This window comes from Gopherus evgoodei, chromosome 3, assembly GCF_007399415.2.
Source record: "Gopherus evgoodei ecotype Sinaloan lineage chromosome 3, rGopEvg1_v1.p, whole genome shotgun sequence".
Classification (NCBI taxonomy): domain Eukaryota; kingdom Metazoa; phylum Chordata; order Testudines; family Testudinidae; genus Gopherus; species Gopherus evgoodei.
The window spans coordinates 197,757,340-197,778,370 of NC_044324.1; the positions used below are offsets into that span (position 1 = coordinate 197,757,340).

The 21,031-nt window shown below is 40.6% G+C and overlaps 2 protein-coding genes across 10 annotated transcripts in view; one reads left to right on the forward strand and one right to left on the reverse strand.

The window, feature by feature from the left end:
• The window catches only part of EML6 (EMAP like 6), a 397,023-nt gene extending 380,067 nt beyond the window's left edge, over positions 1 to 16,956 (forward strand). For 4 of the 5 annotated variants that reach the window (XM_030557759.1, XM_030557761.1, XM_030557762.1 and 1 more), the window contains 8 exons: positions 1,354 to 1,468; positions 3,516 to 3,704; positions 4,979 to 5,151; positions 5,803 to 5,965; positions 8,970 to 9,073; positions 10,518 to 10,671; positions 10,896 to 10,996; positions 14,546 to 16,956. In XM_030557759.1, the coding sequence (XP_030413619.1) occupies positions 1,354 to 1,468; positions 3,516 to 3,704; positions 4,979 to 5,151; positions 5,803 to 5,965; positions 8,970 to 9,073; positions 10,518 to 10,671; positions 10,896 to 10,996; positions 14,546 to 14,570 (1,024 nt within the window). In that variant the 3' untranslated portion in view covers positions 14,571 to 16,956. Of the gene's footprint in view, positions 1 to 1,353; positions 1,469 to 3,515; positions 3,709 to 4,978; positions 5,152 to 5,802; positions 5,966 to 8,969; positions 9,074 to 10,517; positions 10,672 to 10,895; positions 10,997 to 14,545 lie in introns of those variants that run through there. The other variant, XM_030557764.1, reaches the window with a different exon arrangement.
• A 61-nt stretch (positions 16,957 to 17,017) lies between these two features.
• The window catches only part of RTN4 (reticulon 4), a 124,699-nt gene continuing 120,685 nt past the window's right edge, over positions 17,018 to 21,031 (reverse strand). For all 5 annotated transcript variants that reach the window (XM_030557765.1, XM_030557766.1, XM_030557767.1 and 2 more), the window contains 2 exons: positions 18,429 to 18,487; positions 17,018 to 17,994 (listed from right to left, as the gene is read on the reverse strand). In XM_030557765.1, the coding sequence (XP_030413625.1) occupies positions 17,952 to 17,994; positions 18,429 to 18,487 (102 nt within the window). In that variant the 3' untranslated portion in view covers positions 17,018 to 17,951. The remainder of the gene's footprint in view (positions 17,995 to 18,428; positions 18,488 to 21,031) is intronic.

The following is a 21,031-nucleotide window of genomic DNA, read 5'->3' on the forward strand; positions in this document are numbered from 1 at the left end:
TTCATGGATACAGACACTTCCTGATTTACGCAAGCGTTCCATTTCGGAACGCCTTACGTAACTCAAATTTTGCGTAAGTTGGAAATGTATCTCTGACCATTACGCATCCCCCCCTCCCCCCCCAAAAAAATCCTCCTATTTCTAGCTTATGGAACTTTTTCCGTAAACTCAGATTTGCGTACATTGTGTTTACGTAACTTGGGGAGCGTCTATATATAAAAAGCAGAGGTACCTGTCCCACTGAGCTAATAATCTAAATGTCACAATACGGAGAGAGGATGTGGGTCACAACAGTGGAATGGGGAGCAAGAGGAGCTGTAGTATGGCAGCAGACATAACTTCTGTGCACTCTCCCTTCTCTTTTTGTGGGGTTTCTGACCTCCTGCATAGTAGAGGCTGACAGCAGCATTTTTGTCATAATTGTTAGGTTTACTCAAATCCCAGACTCTCTCTTCTGACCATTTCTTTATCTTTGATTTCCAAGATATTCTATTTTCCAGAAGTCAAATACACTTTTTTCAGAACTGACCACTTTTACAGCCAATGCTATAGTGGTTTGAGATTAATTAACAGAGAGATTGTGGCAAGGCACCTTCTTGATCTGACCAGCCTCAGCTGTTTTTAGCCTTGGTGAGATGGGCTTGGAGTAAAACAGTCCCTCTTGGCTGCACAGGGGCTTCTCTTAGCCAGTGTTTTGGGCTTGTTTTTCTCCCTCCTGGGAGGGAATGCAGCCTCTCCTCCTGGAGAGGCTTGCTTACTTGCTGCTACTTGCCTACTGGTAGCTTGACTCCCTTCTCTCTCTCACCCCACTTCTCCCCACAGGAAGGGATAAGTTTAAAAAGGTCTCAGGCAGCCCTTAGTTGGACTCAGCTGATCCTAACTGATCTCATGTAACTCCCTCTCAGCTGATCCTAACTGAGCTTTGGTAACCACTTCTCAGCTGAACCTGACTGACCTGTAGTCACCCCTCCCCAGCTGATAGGGAAGAGGGCCTTTTAACCTTCTGGGTCTGTTTTTTCTTCTTTCCTTGCAGCCATTTGTCCTGATTTTATCACAAAACCTATTTTCCATTTACATCATGGTAGTGGTGGTAGTAGTAGTAACAGTAGTAGCAGCACTGCTTTGGAAAATATGCAAAATGATAGTTTGATACTCATTTTTATTATTTCCTTGCCATAATACTGTAATGCACCTTCTTTAAATACAAGACAAGGAGATTATGCATATGTTTTGGTATTTAAACAATAATTTCTAAAAAGTACTACTTTAGCACTAAAATCTGCATATTTGATAAATTCCAGTCAGTGGGAAAGGAGAATTCCATATAATATTTGACAACTTGCTCTTTTTCAGGACAAAAGAAGGCGGTGCCATAAAATTGTGGGACCAGGAGATGAAGCGCTGCCGAGCATTTCAGCTTGAGACAGGACAGCTCATTGAGTGTGTGCGCTCAGTTTGTAGAGGAAAAGTGAGTGAGTCAACATGAAAAGTTTTTTAATTTACTGCCTATTACTCTCATCATCATAAGTCCCTATGTTATTCTTGATGTTGTTCTTGTTGCATGGAGGAACAGGAATAGAGCAAAGAGATGATAATCACTGAAGCCCCTCTAAGTTTATGTGCAAAAATTTTGCATATGCACCTAGCTCAGTTTGCATGCACTAATCTACCTGATTTTACATGCCTATTTGCACATCTAAATATGGGGTATAAATTCCAAAGGGATATATGAACGTTTTTAGAAGTCTGGCTAAAACTGTGCCTCTCTGAGCCAAATTCTGTGCTTAGATCAATGCATGTGGAACTTCAGAGAGATTCCTTTTAGAATATTAGGGTTGGAAGGGACCTCAGGAGGTCATCTAGTCCAATGCCTTGCTTAAAGCAGAACCAATCCCCAGACAGATTTTTGCCCCAAATCGCCTCCTCAAGGAGTGAACTCACAACTCTGGGTTTAGCAGGTCAATGTTCAAACCACTGAGTTATCCCTCCGGCTTCATGGGAGTCGCACATGCATCTGAGGGCAGAATTAGCTTTAGACCCTTATTTGGTCCTCAAGTGCAGTCAGTGGAACCATTCATATGCTTAAAATTAAGCAATGCTTTTAAGTAGCTTGCTAAATTTAGACCTTGGAGATTTAATATAATATTGATTCATGTGCATCAGCTCTTAAAAACAAATATTTTTGTTTTTGTATTTGTGTACTACATGGCAGAATATTTAGATGTAAATGATAGACAAAGAATACTATTTTAAAAGGTGAATTGCAACATTTGATTTAAACTGTATAATCCTGAAATCAGTAATAGAATACACTATAATCCTAAACATGTTAATTATAAATAGTTTTATATTTAATATAAAAAAAAAGTTAAAAGTTTTGTAACTCAGCCTGAATAGTTGATTTTTTTGTGCACCAGTAAAATGTAGACATTATGGTCCGAGTTTTATGGTAATGAGCAAACAATTGCACATCTACATTTTTAGGCACAAACAGTACATGTCTAACAGCTATTGGCACATGCTGATACATAATGACATTGGCTCAATTTAACTTTGCATTATTGGACCCTTGGAATTCAGAATATCCTTGATCTTCTAAACATATTGTGTTAGTGAACTACAGTCAGAGGTTCAAATTCAGTGGCAATAATAATAACAATATTACTTAGCTCTAAATCATTAATAAGTAGGTCTCACTCTACTTTAATTTACCTCTTCTTACACTTTTCTTCCAACTCCTTGCAGTGTAAGTTAGACAATTTAGAGTACATTAAGTATAGGTAGAGCAGGTCTAAGAAAATCTAACTGAGCATAAGATTCCCTAATGATCATTTACATTGATTCCTTTGCACATTTCTGACAGTGTAAATGATCATAAATGAGAATCAGGCTCAAGCAAGTCTAAATTAGCCCAAAGAGGTCTAAATTACACCCCCTTACGTATCATTTCTGAATTTGACCTAAGTATTATAACCAACTGTTTTCAGTTAATGTCATTATCTGACAGTGGATGAGTATAGTTGACTGTGGAGGAGATACAGAGATTCAGTGGTAAAAGAATATAAGATAAAAATAATGAAAGATAAAGCATGTGGGAAACGGTGACATTTTTTCCTAATTGTGGACGAATGTTGTGTTCATGGCAGTCAAGGACTGATAACATATGCGGGTGCTACAATTTATCGTGAAGTCTGCCACTGCATCCGAATCCTTCCAACATCACTGCTACTCCACTTCTGTGTCTCTCATGAGCAGAGTCTGCCAGTCATGCCAAATTGTATGTAAACTCTATAATCTGGGCAAAAAAAAACCCTAGGGATCTAAACCAGGATTTGAAAATTGGCCTCTGAAAATGAAAGACTAGTTCACTTAATATATTGTTTCAAGATGCTGAATGAAGCATAAATCAAGACTAGTTATAATAAGTTTTCTGTTACATATCTTATATTTTAATGTGTTGATACTATGTGCAGTATTTTGATAATCTGGTTCTCACCATGTTTTGACTACAACAGGGTAAAATTTTAGTGGGAACCAAAGATGGGGAAATACTTGAAGTAGGAGAAAAAAATGCTGCTTCAAACCTGCTGATTGACAATCACATGGAAGGAGAGATTTGGGGTTTAGCAGCTCACCCCACAAAAGACATATTTATCACTGCAAGTAATGATGGAACAGCAAGAATCTGGGACCTCTGTGACAAAGTGAGTACCATTTAAACTAAGAAGCATGTCATCAGTAGCAGTATCATTATGTAATCAAGATTTTTTCCAACTGTGAGCTATGTGTTGCCCTCTGTTCATGTATGCAACTCTCTTTGAAGCATGCACATATACAGAGCACGTTTGTCCCTATATTTCCATGTTGTTCCCATATTAATCTGTAGTGTGAAAAGGTGAGTCTTTGGTGGTATGGTTCATTGCTGTTTCTAAAAGAAATCCATCTGCATTTTGCTGAGATGTGCAGCTATTCGAAACTTCCCAGGCTTAAGAAGTGCTTTCTGTCATGTATGCACTGTAAAATGTATTTAAAAACAAAATTTAGAAGATATAGAATGGCTTGGGTCAATGTTCTAATTGAATGCAAACAGCTAGGGTGCACAGAGTCAGCAGTGGGGAAAATACACTGTGCCTTCAAAAATTGTGTTGAAAGTGCTCCAAAACTCCCTGTCTGCAAACATAATACCTTCTTCCACCACCACTTAAGTTCTGTAGCCCCCAGAGCTGTATCTTAGTCTTAAATTTGCATTAATTATCTGGTTGGACCTGCGTTATGTCTTCACTGCAGACTTCTGCTAGCATAGTTACATCTGTCAGGTATGTGAAGAGATGCGATCCCCGAACAACAAAGCTGTGCTGGCAGAAGTTCCTAGTGTAGATTCAGTTATACCAGCAAAGCTCACACTTTTACCATTATAGCTTGTTTTGCTTGGGTATCTATGTGGAATAAAATAATAAAAGCACTCCTTTATTGGAATAATTTGCATCCAAACTACCTGACAGTGGCTCAAAAATAGTATGGACCATTTTTTAATATCAACTACATTTAATATAAACACAGTAAGGTAAGTGAAGAAGTAGGAACATTGGTGGCATTACTTGGTTTAACAAATCAAAAGAACTTCATATTTAATAGTTAAATAAATTATTCAAATTAGTGTTTAAACCCATATAGAAATTGATTTTACAGCCTTTTTTGCTGGGCTACCTCCATGTAATGAGTTCAGTGCAAGAAGACTGGAAGCACTGAAATGTCCATTTTAATCAAAGCCTTACTTTCAAATTTATTTTACAATGTCTCTCTGGTGAGAAGTGACTTACTATGTGAAATTTCAGACTGTCATTTTGAGGAAACTATACAATTTTCTTTTAAGTAAGTGTCTTTTTGTTCTCTTATAGATAGCTTTGCTTAAAAGAGACTTTTTATAGTTTTCTGCAGAGAAAAAACTAGTAAGAAATCATTGTTTTTGTTGATACAGAAACTGCTGAATAAAGTGAATTTAGGCCATGCTGCAAGATGTGCTGCATATAGTCCTGATGGTGAGATGGTAGCTATTGGAATGAAGAATGGAGAATTTGTCATCTTACTTGTAAACAGTCTTAAAGTTTGGGGCAAAAAACGAGACCGGAAATCAGCTATTCAGGATATCAGGTACATCAGAAATTCAGTTGAAATAGGACAATATGGCCCTAAACCCGCAGTCCTTATTTAGGGTCATTTCCTGATTGAACTAGGATGGATTCTCTTTAAATGAAGTCTTTTTAAATCAAGATTAGAGGACTTCCATAACTCAGATAAAGGTTATGGACCTACTATAGGAATGGGTGGCTGAAGTTGTGTGGCCAGTGCTCTACAGAAGGTCAGACTAGGTGATCATGATGGCCCTTTCAGACTTAAAGTCTAGGAGTCTAATCTCCACCTGAATACAGCTAGTAATCTTTGCATATTAGACTTTTAATAAGATGAGTTACATTACAATATCACCACATAGCACTGGGAAATCCCGTATCTCAGCCTCAAAGGATAAATGATAAATGATACTTTGCCCATATTGTTAGGCACTTTATAATAATGAAATATTAACAATTCTTAACTACATATGCTTCAAGCATCAGTGTTTCTTTCTGATTCAACATAAGTGGTGAGGTTTGGTCTGGATCAGAACTTGTTATTGTTTGTCAGTCTTTTCTTAGAAAAGATTGAACTTTTGTACCATAAGAACAGTGGCTCAAAGCAAACGAAAATCTTAACAAATGCATCAATACAGCAAATTATATCCCTGCTTCATGATTTGTTGTCTAGAATCAGCCCTGATAACAGATTTTTAGCTGTTGGCTCACAAGAACATACTGTCGATTTTTATGACCTCACCCAAGGCACAACCTTAAACCGGATAGGCTACTGCAAAGACATTCCAAGTTTTGTCATTCAGATGGATTTTTCAGCAGACAGCAGATATATTCAGGTATGTTTTAGGTAGTCATGCAGTTGTTTAGAGTTCCTCTCATCAACTGATCATCAAACACTTAAAGGAACAAAATTAAGCATGTAAAAAGCCTTCCAAAAGTCTGGCCTTAAGCATAGGATTAAAGTGGGGAGGGATAGCTCAGTGGTTTGAGCATTGGCCTGCTAAACCCATGCTTATGAGTTCAATCTGGGGGGAGCATTCAGGGGACTGGGGTAAAAATCTGTCTGGGGATTGGTCCTGCTTTGAGCAGGGGGTTGAACTATATGACCTCCCGAGGTCCCTTCCAACCCTGATATTCTGTGATCTAAAGAGCTCTGTTCATCCACAAACATCCCCTAAATTTATCAGTTGTCCCAAGAAACAAGTACAAGCCTTGCTATGAAATGATCTGTGAGTTCAAAGAGCATTTTGGGGTACTGGCATGCAAGTGAGTATAACCAGCATCCCAATTTTCATCAAAATGCCTGTATTCAAAACTGCAATAACAAATAGCTTTTGGGCTGGAGTTAAGGATTAATTAATCTAGGAATTTGTAACTACAGTTATATATTACCCTATTAGGACTTATCAGTATAGTAGAATTACCTGGCCTCATGAAGGTAAAAGCTAGCTCTAGAGTACAGGCACACACAGTAATGGTAGAACAGTAAACATGGGTACATTTGTGACAGATTGGCCCCCCTGGGATGTCACCCTGGTGTGCTGGAATGCCAGAGTCAGACTGTTCTGCCAGTCTGAATCCCCTTTACCTGGCCTTGCTGGGTTAGGATCCCCAGCCTTTTACAGCCAAGCACACAGGCAGGGCCACACCTACCTGCACAGAGAGACAGAGATCTGCTCTGGGAAGGCTCAGCTTAAGGGGCTTGCCACAGCACCCAGATGTTCACCCCCCCCACTTGGAGTACAAACCCAAAATGATATGAAATTCACCTCTTCCGTTAATGTGGAGGAGGGTGTACACAACTTCCTGCTCCTTCCCTTTAGTTAGAAATCACATAAACTGAGTTATATTATAAACCAGAAATAAATGTAACTATAACAGGTGTATTTTAAGTAGTTAAGGAGATAGCTGACAGAACAAAGCAGATTACTAAAAAAAATAAAACAGCATGCAAACTAAGCTTAATACACTAAAGAAACTGGTTACATGTAAGTTCTCATCCTAAATGTGGTTCTAATAATCTTCACAGGCCAGACACCCTTACAGCCTGGGTTCATTTCTTTCCCCCGGTTCAGTCTTAGTAGTTTCCAGCGGTCATCTTGGGTGGGGAAGCAGGGCAGCTCTCACAACCAGGATTACCTCACTCCCCACCCTTAAATAGGATTAGCATAAGGCGGGCGTCTGTTGTTTCCTAGCTTGGCCCCCCCCCACCTTCCCTTACAGTGGAAAGTTACAAGAAGTCCCATGTAATGTTTTAATATCAGGTAACAATACCACCTGACTCTGTAGAGCCCCTGTAGCCATTCTTCACAGGCTGACCCACACGTTCACAGGAAGACAAAAGCTCTTTTACAGTCCATTGTCTCTTGCTGCTGGGCCATCAGCGCTGCCTGGCTGTAGTTGTGTACCCCCTCTTCCACATTGAGGGAGGGGGCGAATTTCATAATATATCTTTGGGTCTGTACTCGAAGGGAGGTGGACATCTGAGTGCTGGAGCAAGTCCCTTAAGCTGAGTCTTCCCAGAGCTGATCTGCAGCTGGGTGTGACCCTGCCTCTGTGTGTGTTAGAGGATGTTTTAAGAGCCTGGCTCAGCAAGTCAGGTTAAAGAGGTCCCATGCTGGCAGAACAGGTAGACTCAGGGGTATCTCAGCACACAAGGTGACATCCCGGGGTGTGTGTGTCCAACCTGTCACAACATTCTTTCACTATTGTGTTCTGAAAAGTTTACAGAAAAAGGCTGGTCACACACACAAGTACTCTGTACCCTTAGGGCTCAAATATGCCTTTAGAGCACTGATCATCATCAAAGATGTTGTGCAACAATGAGCTGCATGAGGTAGTGTGCATGACATCTTTTGAAGCTCCCAAATGTGTGTGGGGAGCATACCTGTTGCTACTCCTTTTAAGGGGGAGGTACAGCATGTGCTCTTCTCCACAGCTGGGCAGTGATGCTATCCAAGGTAAGGGGAGTGGGGGCAGATCCTTGTCTTTCATAAATGTCATTGCCCCGTTGGAATCACAAAAGGAGTAGTAGTCCTTGCACAAGGACTGCAAGAGTGGCTAGTTCTTGCAAGGGGACTCAGGGAATGGGGATTTTGTTTTACCTTGCACTGCTTCAAGGGGCCAGCAATGTTCTGACCTATAAATTTTGTGATGGAAGCTGAGAGTATAAAGCCTTCTCTTTACTCTCAGATACTGTATGAAAAATGCCATCTCTCTAAGACTGAGCCTAGTGCAATATCATTACATAGCAAGAGGATCTGCTAGCAACAAGTAGCTATGCAAAAGCTCTCTATTAGTTAGAAGCAAAGTTAGTTTCACAGTTTTAGTACCATAGCAGTTTCCCTTGTGTTCTCAGAGCTGTTGAATGATCAGATCATACTGATAATCCACTGCTGGTGAATAATCTCACAATCAGATTAGTGCAGATAATATACAGTATCTCACATATTTTTGTCCAAGTCAACAGTACTAAAGTACATGAACCCAAATGGTTCATGTTTTCCTTCCAAGGTGTCTTTGATGCTGCCAACTTTGACAGGAAGATGTGAGATAGTACAGCTAATAATCTGATTGAGAGATTATTCATCAGCAATGGATTATTAGTATGAGCTGATCATTCAACAGCCAAATCGTTAGTTCATATTGTAAATTTGTTGTGATTAGCTTATATTGTATATAACTCAATTACAAAAGCCCAAGGAAAGCTATAAACTTAGACTAAACAATAAACTATATTGTCCCTCTGGAAACCATTACTGTTAAGAAATAAATTTTTAAATATTGAAATAACATCAAAATACATTTATAGAAAAGTTAATATACTCTTTCTACATTCAGGTATCAACCGGTGCCTATAAACGTCAGGTTCATGAGGTACCACTGGGAAAGCAAGTGGTAGATGCCACACTAATAGAAAAGATCACATGGGCCACATGGACAAGGTGATGAAATGTCTAAAAACCAAAGAACTTGTTTTTACAAGCAACTGATTGTGCATGACTCTGTACTACAGAAATAGGATAAGTGAAGGTACTGTTATGAAAGTGCAGCTAGTGCTGGGATTCACAGAGTTTTGGCCTCTTTTAGATTTGCAAAACTATTATATGAAGAACACTAGCTCTTTTGCTTTTCTGAGGCCCTGTCTGCACTATACTTTTAGAATTAATTTATAACTAGGTGGTGTCACAGTTGCCTCCGTACATGGTTTGTACTCACACACCCAATGTGGCTGGTACTCAGGATTATCCCCTACCCACATCTGTGTAATCACTCTTGACCAGTCCCTTTACTCCCAGCCAGCTGAGCTGCCTGATATGCCAGAATGCATTGCTTTATGCATTGCTGGTGCTACTTTGTGTGTAGCCCTTCAGTCACTCTTTCCCTTGCTGAGGCACTCTGCAGTCACTTCCCACATTTTACCAGAATGCACCAATACATACACAGTTAGGCAGCATGGTAGATGTGGCTAGAAAGACAGCAGGGCTGACATGGTCATATTATGAAAAAGCTGTTGCATGGCCGCTACTTAAATGTGGTTATTATAACTGAGTTACAACATGATTAAAAATACATGGCTGTATGCTTAATGTAGACAGAGCTGTAATGTCTGGTGAACAGCGCGGCCAGTTTACCCTCTATGGCTTTTTAATTACAGTGTAGTTTAAAACTGTAATGAATAATGAACTATACTAATGCATTGGTCCAGGCATTAATCAGATCTGCCAGTATCCAGTGAGATGACAATAAACACAAGCTTTAGCTCTTAGGGAACAAGTGTAGGATTGAATAACACATGCTCTCTTACAGCTTTGTTATCAAGCAAACACAAGACTGCAATGTAATTATTATGGCCTATTCTGTCAGAGAATGTAGGAGAGGGTGCATTTGACAGCTGATACGTAGGCAAACATTCTAAGTGAGGGAAAAACAGCTATTTTAAGCAACACTCTAGATACAAACAATAATCCCCTCACTTGAGTAGTTAGGGCCCAGGAAAGGAGTACTACTAGGAGGCATCACTGCTATAAAATTTCAGTGTGAGTGGGAGCATACATGTGGGGGAAAGGAAGAGTGTCTCACTGAGGCAAGATGTATTTATATCTCACATGAGGGGGGCTGGTGCCTCATGAGGGGTGAGTTTGTGCATCTTGAGGGGACTTGTGTTATGGTCTAGGGCATGAGGGAAAATGAGCACATGGGGTGCTCTCTCTATCCCATGAAGATGCATTTGGGTGCAATAATGCACAAGGACAAGGTGAATCCCTAGAGAAAGCACCCACCATTGTCCTACTGTAAAGCCAACCATTATGCCCATAACACTGGTCCAGAAGAGCCAGTGGCCCATGCGTCTTCATAACTATATTCTTTTTTTATGTTTTGGAGCAGCATTCTTGGAGATGAAGTCATTGGGATTTGGCCAAGAAATGCTGATAAAGCAGATGTCAACTGTGCGTGTGTGACCCATGCTGCTTTAAATATAGTGACAGGAGATGATTTTGGTCTAGTGAAACTTTATGACTTTCCATGTACAGAAAAATTTGTAAGTGTACATTTTAGCTTTTATTTTACTCTAAGATGCTAAGTTTTGTGTTTAACCAGTTTTACAACAGCCTGAAGGCAAAGAAGTGCCAGTAAGTTAGAAGTGTATTACACTAAATGAAATGTGTATTTTCATATACTTGCAAAAGAACATAGGGTTTGTTTGGTTTTAACAGCTGTAATAGTTTGTTTATTGTCTGCAATATTCTGTCTTCTTTCTAATAGGCAAAACACAAGCGTTATTTTGGTCACTCTGCTCATGTTACCAACATATGCTTTTCTCATGATGACAAGTATGTTATAAGTACAGGAGGAGATGACTGCAGGTAATTCCTTATTTTACTAATCAAGAATTTTGTAACCAGGTATGGTCCACCCCCATTGTAACACTGTGTTTAGCATCTTCTCACAGCATCCAAAATCCATTTATGTAGGAACACAAAGACTAGGTTAAAACACTCTCAGTACTTGGCTATCAAGGCTGTCACGCTCAACAAACATAGGTCAGAAAATTTAACACATTTTAAAGAAAAATAATATGAATGACAACCTCAGAGATCACAAACCAGGATAAAAAGTTATAAGGAACAGCAAACCTCATGCTTTGGCTTTAAACTAACCATGACGGGGTAGAGTCCCAAAGGCACTGTCATTCCCAAAATCCCTGCTCAGCTGCCCCTTACCCTAGAGCAGTGGGCTCCAAACTGTGGGGCACACCCACCCTAGAGGAGTGCAGAGGAACACTGGGGAGGGACACAGCAAGGCCTAGGCCAGCCCCCACAGGGGGGTCCAGGAGGGAGAACCACCCATTCCCGCTCTGACCCCGGCTTTACCAGAGACCCGGCTGCGGCCCCGGCTCTCAGCTGTAGCACCACTCCCGGCCCCAGCCTTGACCCCTAAGCATGGCCCAGCCACAGCTTCCACTCTCAGCCCTGCTCCTAGTTTCAGCCCCTGGCCGTGGCTCCACTCCCAACTCCTGCTTTGGCCCCCCGACTGTGGCCCAGCCATAGTTTCTGCTCCCGGGCCCGCTCCCAGCTCCATTCCCAGCTGTGGCTCCATTCCCGGCCCCACACCCACACCCAGCTGCGACGCCCCCACCCCTAGCCTTGGCCCCCTTGCCCTTCTGCCCCTGGGAGCTACACCCATGAAAATCTTGGGGACCACTGCCCTAGAGGCACCTGAAGTCCCTAGAGGCATACATCTCTGATGGAAAAGACCCCAAAGCACCCACCCAAAATTCAGCAGTTAAGTCCAGACACCACCCAGCAGCTTGGAACCTAAATCCCAGCAGGAGTCATGCTTAAAGCACATTCTAAGCCCCCATAAACTGGCAAGGAGGCACTCTTCCTTATAATCTTTAGTCCATGGTTAGAGCACTCATGTGGGGTGTGGGTAGGTGACCAGATGTCCCACTTTTATAGGGACAGGTCCAAGATTTGGGACTTTGTCTTATGTAGGTACCTGTTACCCCCCACCCACCCCATCCTCATTTTTCACCCTTGCTATCTGGTCACCTAGGTGTGGGAGACCAAGATTCAATTCTCCCCTCTGCCTGAGGGTAAGAAGGGAGTTGAATTTAGGTTTCTCACCTGGAGGGGAGTGCCCTACTCTAGACTATAGAGCCACTCTGCTGGCCCAATGCCTATATGATTATTCATTTAATAATTTATCCACAGTGGAACAGCTCCAACAGGAGAAATTGAGAGTGACCCACCCCAGCATATCCTATAGCTCAGGGTCTAAGACATACTCCTGAGAGGTGGGAGACCCAAAATCCTTCTCCACGTTAGCAGGAGAGGAACTGAACACACATCTCCCACATCAGTGTCCTAGCCTCTGGACTAAAGTGTAAAAGAGGGTGGGGGCATAATGCAGCAGCAGCATTTCTTCCAAAATAAACACTTTCAGTACCTAACTCCAGGATAGGGGCCCCAGTTGTGAATCCTGGGCAGAGTCTCCCAAAGGGTCTCCCTTCGGCCCAATACAATGCGAGGATACACTCAGGAACTTTTAGAGCAAGCCAGCAGGTTCCACAGGGCCAGTTAGTATGTGACCCACTGGTCAGCCGTAGTATTTACACCTGGCTTGTGTACATTAATGCACCATGTAGACAAGCCCTTAGGCTTAGGTTACACCCTCCTCATTAGCTTTGGTGTCTTCCCACTCATCTTGTTGGCTTAGGCCCATTCTCAGCTGCCTAATCCACCCCAATCAATGTATAGGATGTTGGGCACTCAGGTGGGAGACGGGTTGAAGTCTCTGCTCTGAATCAGGCAGAGGATGGATTGGAGGTTATATAGCCCAGAGGCAGGAAAGCACTGGTCTATGAGTGGGGCTCCTATTAAGTATAATGCTGTTATTAGTAATAATCCTCAAAAAACAGGTAAGCAGAAATGCAAGAAAATTCCAAGTATGGCTAAATGGCAAATTGCAAGAGCTTAGTTGAGCCATACAGAGATCCAGAAAACAGCAGTGCAGCTCGAACAGAAAAGTAAGCAATGTCAGTGAAATGTAAGGTGTACCTAGAGTGTTTTGATGGATGAACAACTAACCATACCCATAACACAATGAAGTTCGTGTAGATGAGAAGCAGGAAGGCTGCAAGAGGAAGTAGCTATTGACCTAGCACAGGCAAAAGGAGTAAGTAAAAGGCCATTGTGAGGCAGCTGGTATTGCTTTGGTCATGGCTACACTGGCGCTTTACAGCGCTGCAACTTTCTTGCTCAGGGGTGTGAAAAAAACACACCCCTGAGCGCTGCAAGATACAGTGCTGTAAAGCACCAGTGTAAACAGTGCCGCAGCGCTGGGAGCGCGGCTCCCAGCGCTGCAAGCTAAACCCCATGAGGATGTGGAGTACATGCAGCGCTGGGAGAGCTCTCTCCCAGCGCTGGTGCTGCGACTACACTCACACTTCAAAGTGCAGCAGCGCTCCCGCAGCAGCGCTTTGATGTTTCGAGTGTAGCCATACCCTAAGTATCAGTTGTCCTAGACCATGATAGTGATATACCTACATTTTTTACATACGAAAGATGAGGCAATGTTTGAAATGTCAAAAATGAAAGTGCTGGCAGAAACTGACTCCCAGAGATACGACAACCCTAGCAGATTGGCGATTAGGCAAATCTTTCCTGTCAGTTATTCACAAATGCTTAGTCTGCATATCCTGTATGAACCTCATTCAGAGGGGCAGCCGTGTTAGTCTGGATCCATAAAAGCGGCACAGAGTTCTGTGGCACCTTGTAGACTAACAAACGTATTGGAGCATGAGCTTTCGTGGGTGAATACCCACTTTGTCCTGTCTGTGAAATTTTCCTCTGAATGAGCGTCGCATGCATCTGACAAATTGATCTGATCCACATAGGAATTGCTATTGGGTCTATGGAAATATGCATATTTTCAATACTCAGAAAACCAAATACTGGTTCAAGTGTAACTGTTGAGCAGTTTCAATGTGCTATTAAGTGATCGTCAACACACCAGTGACTTTGCCCAAAGGCACACAATGAGTTGGGGTACAGCCAAGATTAAAATTTAGTCATTGTACCAGCCTGACTTTTCTCTGAAGCAAGCTGGATAATTTGTGAGCAAATGCTGAAAGTAAAAAAAATAACCCACATACTGGATGTTTACAGTTGTTGTATGAATAAGGGAGCGGTGTTGTTCTTTGAAAAGTGACTGAGCAAAAATGTATCATAGGGCTCCTTAGTCATTTTCTCTTACTGATATCCATACTAAATCTGGTCAGTTTGGGAGTAAAAGGATAGGTTTTTTTTTCCCCACAAGTGGTGAAGCTGCGAACACAACCTTCAATCTGTACAGTATTATTCTAGTGCTAATTTTTAAAGACAACTTTATCACCAATTAACTTTTTTTAGTGTATTTGTGTGGAGATGTCTTTGAAAGAGGAATTCCCTTGCTTCTGGTGCTGCAATTACCATATGGCTGCAGAGGAGTGAAGAGTCACACCAGTCCACAATGCTTTGGCTGCTCTAATTTCATAACAAAAATGCTGCATGGATTACACACTTTCGGAATCTGAGTGTAGTAATATTGAGTGCTACTACAATCTCGTATTTGAAAGACTTGTGATGCCTTTGTGATGGAAGCTGAAGTTTTAAAGGTTGTTCCGAGGTCTCAGCAATGAACAGTTCAATCATTAAACTGCTTTTGCTAAATATTTTTTAATAATTCCAAGCAGCTATAACTATTAAAAACAAACAAACAAACAAAAACTTTTGAGAGAGTCAGTAATCCTAAAATGTAACAGCATTTAATTTGTGAATCTGTAAAATCATTTCTTTACACCTTCCTTCAGGAATGTTCCCATTTTAACACAACTGTTAAAACTCTTGTTTGGAATTTTATGCATTCTGAGTAAGGCTTTGTATTTTTTTTAAATGACCACAGGAGGTTTCACATTCACATTGAATAACCAAATGAACCAAGTAACACATTTTTAAAGTTCACTATTTTTTAAAAGAACACATTTAATTTGCAAAGTTTTCTATCCATGAAGTGCCTTTGAAAGAATTTGCAAATAGGCCTCCCACCACTGTCAGCTTTCTGCATATGGTGCTATAAACTTCCATCCTGAGGAGGGCTTAACACAAACACTTTTTCCAGATCTGAACCGGTCACCCATTTTCTCCTGGTACTACTCTTAATACTGTCACATATTCCAAAATGTTTCCTTCAGAAAGAACATACATACTGTTATACAAGCAATTATCTGAACCTCCTGTTTGTCACTGACATGAACCATCTATTAACGGGCGGAATGTATCTGGCTCATGGAGGTAGCAGGTCAAGGCCAGGATTTAAGCTCAGCTCTGAGGGATGATATGGGTACAAAGGACTTTTTTCGGGGGGGAGGGGAGGGGGGAAGGAGAAGGTGGATTCATTAAAAAATACTGCTATCTTCTTGTGTTCCTCCCTCTCTTTGAGTCTGTGCTTTATATTTGACTATGTATACAGTAAAAGTTTAGTAAATTACTTTGGACAAGAGTCCAAGACCAAGAAGCACCATTTCCCATCTTTTACTCAGGAAGAGTTCCTCGGATATGTGCTAATTGTACATAATGAATGACAGATAAAGCAGTAAGAAGAGATTAGGTTAATCTGGCAACCATTCATATGCTGTTTAGAAACATGTATATGACATTAACAGAAATAAATAGAACTGAATGAAAATTCAAATGGAACATTTGTCAGAAAATGCCATTTTTTCAAAACCAAATCTTTCGACAGAAATTGTCTATTTCAGTGAAATTTAGTTTTAAAAAAGTCTAAACTACGACAAACTACCACATGGAGTGGAAATGCTCCATTTTGAAAATGCTCCATTTTGAGTTTTCATTCCAAAACAACTTTTCATTTTGGTATATATTTCATACTATAAACAAATGTAAAAAGTGAAATGTTTGATTGACCCAAACCTGTGTGTGTGGTTTTTTTTTTGTTTGTTTGTTTTTTTTGTTTTTGTTTTTGTTTTTGTTTTGTTTTTTTTTTAACAGGAAATCTTGGTTTTGTTCCAAAGCAAAACAGAATTTCCTGAAAAATGGAAATTCTGGTTCCTGCCCATCTCTAAAAAGAAGGTAGCTATTGGCTATAAAATATCATAGAAAAGAGAGAAGGCAAGCATTATGAAAATGTAATGAATATATATTTAACACAAAAGTGCTTGAGGAAGCTTAGTGATTTTTTTTTTAAATAAATGGAACTATTGCCTTACAATACTCTGCAAAAGATCAGTTTGTCAGACACATAATAGGGACCCCATATAGTCTTAAAAAAAAAAAAAATTTAAAAATCTTTTCTGTATTAAGATAATGTAACCATGTTGGGTGAGGATTTTCTTTGCCTGTGTTGTAATGTTGGCCTTTCACGTCGATTGTATCCTGAATAAAAATAATTGTGTGAGGGAATGAATTGCTAAATGGTGATTTGTGAAAAATATTTAAGAGCAATAGTGTCTATCAGGAAAACATTTAAATAAATATGATTTGTATATGTTTATGTGGTTTGGTTTTTATATATAATATACTCAGAAGTAATGCTGTATTATTATATTGTATATGACAATATTAATGCATGAATTTATTTTTCAACAGTCAAATAATTGTTTGAAAACCCATGTGTCAAATAAATTTGGTTATCTATTTTCATTGATCTTATTTTTACAGTCAAGTTAGTAGAATCAACAAATTATTCTGAAAAATTGCTGGACCAACTCCGTATCTCTCTCAATTTTCCAAAGTGCTGAACTACATAAGACAGATGCTCGACTGACTTGTGTAATAAATATATGTATTATAATCTGGTAGTCTTTTCAAGACAAAACGCCAAAATTCTTTAAGTCTATAAGCTTTATTGATACTTGGTTTTTTTGTTTTTACATTTCACAATGCATTCCACAGACTTAGTTCAATACAGCTTAAACCACAAGTGTATACATTTTCATTTGTAATTACTTGCATAACAATGCTCAACATTTTCAAACATATGAGGAATTAGATATTTGCTCCACAGATTATGTTTGTGCAACACGGTGTATGCTTTAAGTTTTATGTGTGTGCAAGTTCATTTGTTTTTTAAATAGATGGTAGTGTTTCTAGAAATATTTTATTTTTCAAATTTGTGCGCTATGGCTAGTCCTAAAATCAGTCCATTTTCTGAAATATCAAGCACTGTGGAGCAGCTTAAAGATCTAAGCTTTGTGAAATACTATATATATATATATGTGTGTGTGTGTGTGTGTTTGTATATATATACCATATATACACACACACACACGCAATTGATAAAACAATAAAATCACAATACAGCTACACTCATACCAAAAAGCCACAGTTTTTCAAACTTGCTTAATGGTATATTCTTCTAAACATCTCATTTTAGAAAATCTGCCTTGACCTACCCAGAACATACACAGTGCACAAAATGGGAAATATTATTCTCCGCTCTACCTTGAATGCAGAAAGACTACCTCTGATGAAGCACAATGTACAGCTTTCTCAAATTTTTTGCATTAGCTGGTGCTGCACACAGAAAAAACAAAGATGATTAGTTTTAAATCCATACATAGCAGCTTACAATACTTAAGATGATGAAATACATAGCAGTCAAAACAGGTATTTTTCCTCAAACACTGTGCTGCTACAATATAAAGATCTGTGAAATTGCACTGCAATGTCAAGGTTTTGCTATTCCCTGACCCTCCCCATGTAATTCAAATGAATATTTGACCCCTGAAAGATGAACTCCTATTGAGCTTCAGGCTTTTTACTCAGTTTTGCGTTTCAATCCAGGTATTTTAGCTTGGATCCTGAAAGAGTGAGAGAAAATTAAAAAGGTATTTAAATGTGGAAATAAAGCAGTATTTATAGCATAAATGTAGCCTTGAAAATGTCAATGTTTACAGATAATTATCATAGATATATTAATTTGCAACAATAAGAAAATTGGCAGTAAAGTTGCTACAACCCTCTTCACTCAGTCCTGCTCTGCTGAGCGCCTAAAGTCCTCTGCATATAAATCCACTTATCTGGACTTCTATTAGAATTGCACGATTCAAACATTTTCCATCAAATATTTTTAACTGACCTGCAAGGAATCAGTTGATTCTGTAAATCTCCCACAGTTTTTAAGTAAGTTTTTTCCTCTTGATGACTATATATAGCTTCTTTAACATACCCAAGGTGTTGCATGTACATCAAAAAGGCTATACAAGCTAGTTTGAAACAGCCAACATAAACTCACTTAGTCACTGCATCTCTGGCAGTCTTGTTCACAAATCCCAAATAATGGTCAATTTGAGCCTGAAATTTAAGAGAGAAAACAGAAAAGTTAGCTGTTTAGCTTTACTGCTGCTAAAGGCTGCTTTACTACTTGCAAGTCATCACTGTTCCTTGTCTAATTTGTTTATGCTCCATTAACTGCCCTGAAATATTCTAAGACAAGCAAAGAGCCCATTTTTTTGGTTTATTCTGGGGGTTCATATGATTTTTTGCAAATCAGAGGCATAAAACTATTCTGCTTGCATCCCTATCAGCCAGTAAATGAAACAGCCCAGCTTCTAGTATAAACAGTGCTGTGTGGTGAAGGAAGAGACTTTCCCAGAATAATAGCAGATGGACAGATACTGAGACTCACTGTGAAAAGGAAGCTGAATCAATACATCCACCTGCAGGAAAATCTCACTTGTCTTTGCCCCTCCCAGCCACAGGCAACAGAAAGTGACAGGATGGTGAAACCCTTGTTCTGAACACAGAAAGGCCTGCTACTATAGGTTCCTAGATTCTAACCAGCTCGTGCAGTAAGTCACCATCACTATTTGCTTTTGAAATGTATGTGATGCAGTAGGGATTAATATATATGTACACCTGCAAATACCATGATCAGTATATCCTAGTGTTGCATATGTTTCTTCCATATAAGTAGTCTAATTCTTAGCAGCTCAAACTGCCCTTTTCTTCAGACTCCTCCCACACAGAGTGCACAACCAAGACTCTTGTATGCACAAAAACAAATGTACTGTTCACGCTTCTGGTTTGCTTTATTTTGAGGAACTACTTACACTGACAGCTCCAAAACAGGTGGTAATTTATACATTAAGAGTTACAACCGTTCTTTGGCTCTTCCTGACAGTGCAGTATTGGGTCTCTGTATACGTATACTGTTAGGAGCACAATGCTCTGAACAAGTGAGATATCGCAGTTCCCTTCTGCTATTCTCCACATATACCTGGACAGTTACTAGAGCTCACATGGCACTTTGAAGGGGGTGATAACTGAATGCTGAATGCTGGCTGGCACATTGGAGTTTAACAGGTTCCAAACAGTTCAGTCTGCACATGCAATTATGTGCTCTGAATGGCAACTGGCTTTGCTCCTAGTCACTATGCCATGAGGATGTTACAAAAAGTAGTTTATTACCACTGAAATAGAACAGCCAAGCAGGATTGCATAAGGATGGGATGGAGCCCACCATAAAAATGTATATTACTAGTTACACATTATCACCAGTAGGAGTTTCTCACCATTGGTTCAGAAACTTCCCTGGAAATTGACAGTAAAACTGCTAAATCTCTCAGCTTCTGCTAAGGCAGAGTCTCTCTTGAAAGCTCATTATTTTGGTACACTTGATCACTCCACTGCAGAGCCCCGTGAGCTCTGTCTTTTATAAGAAATAATTCCTTTGTAATGAAAACAAGGTCTATTCCCCTCTGACTATTTGGACAGCAGAACCTATGAGCTGCCAACTTTCAAGAACTGCAAGCTTTTGATTAATTTACCTCAAACATTTGGACTTCCCTCCAACGTCAAAACAACCTCAAACACCTGACAATCATTTGACCTGTAGGCTTAGCACAAGGAATACCATCATGACTATCAGGATAAGACGGTTACTCACCTTTGTAACTCTTGTTCTTCGAGATGTGTTGCTCATATCCATTACAGTTAGGTGTGCGTGCCGCGCGTGCACGTTCGTCGGAAGATTTTTACCCTAGCAACTCCAGTGGGCCGGCAGGTCGCCCCCTAGAGTGGCACCGGCATGGCACCTGATATATACTCCTGCCGGCCCGTCCGCTCCTCAGTTCCTTCTTGCCGGCTACTCTGACAGTGGGGAAGGAGGGCGGGTGTGGAATGGAAATGAGCAACACATCTCGAAGAACAACAGTTACAAAGGTGAGTAACCGTCTTTTCTTCTTCGAGTGATTGCTCATATCCATTCCAGTTAGGTGTATCCCAAGCCTTACCTAGGCGGTGGGGTCGGAGCGAGAGGTCGCGGCGTGTAGCACTGCGGAGCCGAAGGCCGCGTCATCTCTGGACTGCTGGACCAGGGCATAATGGGAAGCGAAGGTATGAATGGAGGACCAGGTCGCTGCCCTACAGATCTCCTGGATGGGCACGTGGGCAAGGAAAGCTGTCGATGATGCTTGAGCCCAGGTAGAGTGCGCAGTCACGTGACCCGGAGGAGTACGATCCAAGTCACAACAGGCTCGGATACAGGACGTTACCCGCGAGGAGATTCTTTGAGAGGAAACAGGTAACCCCTTGGCCCATTCCGCTACCACCACAAAGAGTTGAGGGGTTTTGCGGAACGGCTTGGTTCTCTCTATATAAAAAGCAAGCGCTCGACAGACGTCCAGCGAGTGAAGCTGCTGCTCCCTGCGAGACGAGTGGGGTTTTGGGAAAAAGACAGGGAGAAAGATGTCCTGGTTGACATGAAAGGCTGAGACCACTTTGGGGAGAAAGGCTGGGTGCGGTCTCAGCTGGACCTTGTCCCTGTGGAACACCATATAGGGGGGATCTACGGTGAGAGCCCGGAGCTCCGACACCCGTCTGGCTGAGGTGATGGCC